At 35.7% G+C, this 7125-nt stretch overlaps 1 protein-coding gene across 1 annotated transcript; it reads left to right on the top strand.

Moving 5' to 3' along the window:
- The first annotated feature begins 2064 nt into the window (after nucleotides 1-2064).
- On the top strand, nucleotides 2065-6354 carry LOC112775519 (uncharacterized). Its single transcript, XM_025819178.3, has 6 exons — nucleotides 2065-3168; nucleotides 3546-3757; nucleotides 4094-4382; nucleotides 4506-4591; nucleotides 4675-4766; nucleotides 5478-6354. The coding sequence occupies exons 1-6, from the start codon at nucleotides 2848-2850 to the stop codon at nucleotides 5708-5710; spliced, it is 1233 nt and encodes a 410-aa protein (XP_025674963.1). The 5' UTR covers nucleotides 2065-2847; the 3' UTR covers nucleotides 5711-6354.
- Nucleotides 6355-7125: the final 771 nt, after the last annotated feature.

The raw sequence follows: 7125 nt of genomic DNA on the forward strand, positions 1-7125 counted from the left end.
GTCATCCCTAGAGGAGACGTGGATGGAGAGAAAAAAAAAAAGGTGAATGAGATGAGAGAACACGTATCTTTTAAACATAAAACTTGTTTTTAAAATTTTAAAATCATATTTTTTTTTTAAATTGACTGCTAAATTGCATATAGAGTTATTTCCGTAGACTTTTTCAAAATTTTTATATATTGTTTATTTTTAATTATTTAATCAAGATTTAATTGTATACCAATCATTATAAAAATAAAAAAAAATTAATATTATTTCTAATGTTTTGATAAAAATCTCAAAATAATACAAAAGTGAAATCATAAAAATTATTTTATTTATATTATATATTTGCACGAGCTAATACTTAAAATGACTTTTAAATTTTGATCTTGAACTCAATTTAGCCTTTTAAATTTTAATTTACTTAATTTGTATCCTTAAAATTTTAAGGCGTGACTCAAATTAACACTTTCGTCTTTCGTCACAGAAAAGATGACGTGTCACATTTAATTGACACTTGGTTCAATCTCTTTGAAGCATTACCCCTATATCCCAATCTCTCTCATTTTCGGCCCCTCACAAATTGTTGGGAGTGAGCTCACTGCTCAACATCACCACACCATCAAAACTTACCTAAGTTGTTCACCACTAATGCATGTTCGCTATCGTTGTCGCGCCTCTTGCCAGATCTTCTACGTCGTTAACTTTAGAAGAGGAACTTAAACCAAATAAAACTAAAAAATTATAAATTTTGAACAATTAAATCAAACCATTAGTACCAATCAACAAAAATTAAACAAAATCAAAATCTTAACCTGAATACTTGACAAAAATTAATGAAAAAAGAAAAACAGTTATAGAAATGCTGAGCAGAAAATGAAGTACCATTATGTTGAATCGTGAGGATGGCGAGGAAAAGGTTGAGAGAGGGAGACGGCGGCGCAACAGAAGAAGACAACGATGTGATAAGAATTTTAGGGACAGACACAGCAGTGCAACGAGTTCAAAGATACAAATGGCGGCATGATGAATGAGCAACGATGAGAAATGATTAGACAGAGGTGCTGCGATGGATTGGAGGGAAGGCTATGACGGTTTGAGGAGGAAAATAACGGTACTACTAGAAAAGACGAAGTTACGAGTTGAAAGAAAAAAGTTATGATTTGAGAGAGGAAGATGACTTCAAATTCTTAGACTTTGTTTAATTTTGAGAATAGTAAAGATGAAGAGTCAAAAATAGAAGAGGTAGAATTATTATCCATAGAAAAGATATGTGGTGAAATTTAGGTGGTACATAGTCTCTTCGGTAATGGAATTAGACGAAAGAATCAACTTGCGTTATGCCTTAAAATTTTAGGATACAAATTAAACTAATTAAAAATTGAAAGACCAAATTAAATCAAAAATTATATTTTAGAAATCATTTTAAATATTAACTTATATTTAGATGCATCATACTTATCAAGTCATATTTTTATTGATTATTTTTTATATATCATAATACATAACATAAAAATATAATTTATTAATTAAAAATGCTATAAAAAAAACCAGTTGATATCGGTTTTGATAAACTAATTCAAAACCGGAAAATTTTTAGTTTACTAATGAGAAATTTGGAAAGGGGATAAGATAAGAAAAAAGACAGCCTCCCCAATGTGAGTGCATGAGATGTGAGTAACACGTGCCCATCATCTACTTCGTACAACCACACTTGTCACCTCCTTCGCAGCTAATCCGAATAATTTTCTTTCAACCAATAGCAGACACCCCTTTCTCCACCATGGCCCGCCATCTTTCCTCTCTAAACTACCCTCCATCAAAACATTTTATTACCCACATAAACCTACCGTATTTTTCAGATCTAAGGGGCAATGTTTGTCTTTTTGCGATTCAAATAATTTTAGACATATATTTTCTTTGCTTTCTAGCGGATATTATATTATACATAAAATGTAAAATTCTTATTCAACTTGCGCCCGGTCATGTTCAAAGAGCACTTGATAATAATAATATCATTCAGTATTATATTATTATATAAAATATTATAGTGTATCAGTTGTAGTAAGCTCACCATATAATATACATGAATGAAAGAAATCATATCAGAGTGGCATGTGCAAAATTCCCTGTAATGAAAACAGTGTGTGCTAAGTGCTAGCTCGGAATTGACACATTCACAGGCGAGCATGTAAAGCAAAACTAAAATTTGAAGTTCTTTTCTAAATATTCGTTAACTAATATTCTAAAATACGTAGTTAAAATATAAAAATATAAGCTAATTTCAGTTGACTGTTAAAGGATATGCATAAATTCAAATATATTCATTTTAATTTTCAAAAAATAGTATATTAACTAAATTAATAAAATAAAAAAAATAAATGCTTAGTTCGTGGTTGGCCATCCATCCATATATTCAAAGCCTGGGGGTCGTGTGTCTCTTTCTTTCCATTTCCTCCATACCTTGCTAATTCGCTTCGTTCTCCGATTCGCCTTTCATTCATTCGTTCATTCCTTCAATCAATCTCTTATTCTGCGTTGGCTTGTGCTCTTCCTCCCTCTCTCGATCCCTGCTCAAAATTACCCTTTTGCCCCCCCTTCCCTCCCTCCACCAACAACCAGATCCATTCTCTGACTCCCTCTCTTATTTAACTCAACCCCCCACCGCCCCCGTCTTCCGATTCAATCAACCAAAACCCTCAATCCTCAAAACCCTAGAACAACCAACAACCACCGCCGCCCCCTCTTTCCTCACAGATCCTCAATCTAATCCAATTGCTCCATAATCCCAACTCCTCCTTCTCCTGACACCGTTGACCACACTTCAGCTCCACCAAACTTCCCTTTTTTTTTCTGCGTACAGGAATGTTGGGTACTGGCTTGAACTTTGGGCGTGCCCGCGGAGACGATCGCTTCCACGCGCCGGTCAGGCCTCGCCGCTCATTCCAAGGCGCTGTAGACAGCGATAGGCTTCGCAGAGCTCAAAGTGACGTATCGTCGAGCCGGTCGTCCGTTCGGGATAAATCCGCGGATTCGGTTCGGGAGCCCGAGAACCGGGTCGTGTCGGACGAGGCCAAGAAGGTTGTTGCGGTGCCGTCGTGTGAGGCTGCCGAGAAGCGGTTGAGCAATCTAGAGCGGTTCTTGCAGGCGATCACGCCCTCTGTGCCTGCTCAGTATCTTTCTAAGGTTAGTTTTCAGTAACTAGCTGGCAAGTTTTGCTGGAACTTTTAATAGTTGTAGCTGGGTTAGGGAAGAAATCGCGTTCTTTAACTAAGTTATTTATTGTAGTATTGTCGTTGTTTGTAACGGATGGATTTAGTGGCTGGTGTGACAATAAGTAGTAACATTTTGGAGGTCTGAATGGGATCAATGAATAGAAAGAAGAAGTGAGTTTCTCATCCATCAAGAAGTAAGCTAGTAAATGATGCGTAATTTTTACTTTTTACACGTTTCATTTTTCTCTATTTTAGTGTGGTTTAAGTATTTGATTCTCCTTCTTCATTGTTTTTGTTTTTAGCCATTTGCTTGTCTTTCCTTTTTTGATTGTGAATTGAATATTGCAGAGGACCATGATGAGAGGCTTTAAGGCGTGCGATGTGGAGTCTCAGCCTTACTTTGTTCTTGGTGACTTGTGGGAATCTTTCAGGGAGTGGAGCGCATATGGTGCTGGTGTACCGCTTGTATTAAACGGGAATGAGAGTGTTGTTCAATATTACGTTCCCTATCTTTCTGGAATTCAAATTTACACTAGTGGGAAGCCTTCTGTAAAGTCAAGGTATTGCTTTCGTTGGACCTCGTTTGGAAGATTAATTTTAATGACCTTTTGGGAGGGTGTGAATCTTGATAAAGGCCAAACATTGGGGCATTTTGGATAGAGACATTGCAAATTTTATGTCAAGAAGTTATGGATTTAAGTATGTTGCAAGGTTAATTTAATATTCAGTTCTAGTGTTGATTCTTACTTTCTGAATAGCTAAGCATTCTACATTAGTTGGATGCTTTTAGCTAGTACTTAGCTTCCAGTTGGTTCGCTTTTTCTCAATTTGTAAGTGCCTAACTGGTGCTTATGTCTCCGTAAAGTTTACAATAAAATTGTTTCCTTCTTTGATAGGCTGCTAGGTGAGGACAGCGACAGTGATTTCAGGGACTCAAGTAGCGAAGGTAGCAGTGATTGTGAACCTGAGAGAGGATTGAATTACTTGAGGGAGCAACGGAATCATCCACACCTGCCAGATGAGATTAATCGTCAAATGGGTGGATTATCATTGAGAGACCACCACACACTCCGACATGATGGCTTTTCTAGTGATGAAGGTGAATCTGTCAATTCTCAGGGCTATTTGCTTTTTGAGTATCTTGAAAGAGACCCTCCTTACAGCCGTGAGCCTTTGTCTGACAAGGTTAGCTAACTCAACTACCCTGCCTCATAAGTGCTATCTTCTCCAGTTATACTTGGACTGTTGGACATAGTTCTTTGTTTTGTTTAGCCTTTTCACTATATTGAAATTTTTGTGGTGGGATAGATATTGGACCTTGCTTACCGCCTTCCAGAACTGGTGAATCTGAGAAGTTGTGATATACTATCGTCAAGTTGGATATCTGTAGCATGGTATGCTTAACTTTGCTTTTTTGACATTCTTCATATGGATAGGTGCACAAGGGGCTGACCTATCATTTTGCTTTGCTTTGTAGGTATCCGATTTACAGGATACCCACTGGTCCAACTTTGAAAGATCTTGATGCATGCTTTCTAACTTACCATTCTCTTTATACACCTGTGGGAGGTAAGCTGCGATTTTTCACCTCTTCTTTTCTGCTTTACTGGTTTTGCTCTATAACAAAGTTTTGAGAATTAAAGAATAGTCTTTGTGTATTGCTCCATGCTAGGAAAAACAGACTAAGAAAATCAAAAGTTTTGGTCTCTTATCCTTTAGCTCCTAAATAGTGTGATGTATTTATTATACATATTGCAGAATTTATTTTAGAATCTCCCCAGCTATGGATAGACACATGCCTAATACCACCCATTTCCATTGACAGAATATATATGTCTACTATCTACTTATCTAGGCACCTGGTAGTTGTGATATTCTCCAACTGTGTTCTTCTTCTTGAGACATACTATTGAGTAGCACAATGGATCATTATATCTGTCAGCAGTACCCAGTGAACTTCTTGACATGTTGCTGCTTATTTGTATTTTTAGTAATTTTTGTTTTATATATTTAGTTTGTGATATTTTATCTTTCATCCTTTGAAATTAAGGGTTGTTGGGTTTCTTTATTTGCTCTCTTCTTCAACTACAAAGAGTCATGTTTTCGTCTTGGTGACTGTTTCTATTCAAGTGTATTGGCTAGTAACCAGTGCATGAAAATGGTTTGCCTGGAACAGAAATTTGAGGTGCTGCATGCCTGCATGTGTGAGATAGTTGAATAAATTCATTTTTATGTGTTGCATTGGTTGCTTAACAAATATACAATACTTTTGTATTTCAGGTACACAACAAAGGGTGCAGGCACCTGTAATGTCACATACTACTGAGACAGATGGTGCCCCTAAAATGTCTTTACCGGTGTTTGGTCTTGCTTCATACAAGTTCAAAGGATCTCTGTGGACTCCAAACGGTGGACATGAGCGCCAGGTGGCTACCTCTCTTTCACAGGCGGCTGACAAGTGGTTGAGACTGCTTCAGGTCAGTCACCCTGATTTCATGTTTTTCAGCCGCTGAGGATTCTAAGGTGACTTTAACAATTTTAATTAAGCCGTTTGAGAAGTGGATCTAGTTATCTGCCATTACCAGCTTGGCCCATTTCTTAGATACAGTACTTGATGAAGTGAGAGTATATCATGTATTTGACAAAGGAAAAAAAAAAGAAAAAAAAAAGGGAAAAAAGAAAAACAAAAAGATGTCAGGCCCTGTCCTTTGTAGTTCCTGCTATGTTTCCTTCTTTGATAAGTGAAACAATGGAAGCAGCAAAGCTCTGGACAAGCATCCTCGACTGTTAAGGCTACTCAGAATGTGTTCATGGCGGATGTACAGGCTAAAAAGCAGCTTAGCAATCGCATGGTTTTGTTTTGCTGACATCAATGATTTTACCCACATCAGTTGTTTGTTGTAATTTTGCAACTTTATTTATTTTATGGTGGCATGTTTTTGTTAAAGAGAACAGGCTTCTTTTTTGTGTCCTGATGATCACCATATAGGACCCGGCTTTAGTGGATTGGGGAATTTTACTGGTAATGGTATTAGAATTGCCCCATCTCTGTATTTGAATTGTAACAATAACATTTACGTATCTTAGCTGCTTTACATGTAGGAACCGTTATCTTTTCTTTGTAATTTTGTTACTAATGGATGTTTGTAGGGAGAAATCTTGCCTTGCGTCTTCCTTTCTTTTTATCGGTGGTTTTTTGCATATGTTCTTTATTGGAAATAATCGTGCATCTTAAAATGTGAAAAAATAGTTTTCTCAGGGTAAAATTTTAGCTTTTTAAAAGTAATTTGTTAAAATTAGTTTTTTAAAGATAATGTTTTAAAAGTTTGCGTATCTTGCATTATCCAACACACAACACATTTATGGAGCGGACGAATGGATCTCAATTTTTTATTTTCAATTATTTTGGTAAGCGTGAATTTTCATTATACATTCTTTAAGTGACACAAAAAATACAAGAGATGTTAAAAGATAACAGATTACACTTACCAAAATAATTGGGAAAAAAATGGAAAGTGTTGTAAAATAAATAAAAATACTAAATATAAAATAAAGATATATAAATAGAAGATTCTAGTATTAATATAATTAGCTCAATAACAATAATTTATATATGTATTTATTAATATATATATATATAAAGAGAGAGAAGTATTGGAATGTAAAAGGAATTGATTTTGTTTATTGCTGGTTTGTGTTTTTTTCAGAGGCAAAATCCTATATTTATAAGCGTATATGATAGTAGTTTTTCAAATTACATTAAATAAGATTCTCCTTGAAAACTTGAGCCTTGTGGGAAAATGGCATCCACCTAGGCTATCTTATCACAACACTCCCCCTTAAATGACCATTTAGGATTATGCCTCATTAAAACCTTACTAAAGAAAAATCCAGTGGAAAAAAAATCTTAGTGAAGGAAAAAGAGTAC

This window comes from Arachis hypogaea, chromosome 19, assembly GCF_003086295.3.
Source record: "Arachis hypogaea cultivar Tifrunner chromosome 19, arahy.Tifrunner.gnm2.J5K5, whole genome shotgun sequence".
Classification (NCBI taxonomy): Eukaryota; Viridiplantae; Streptophyta; class Magnoliopsida; order Fabales; family Fabaceae; genus Arachis; species Arachis hypogaea.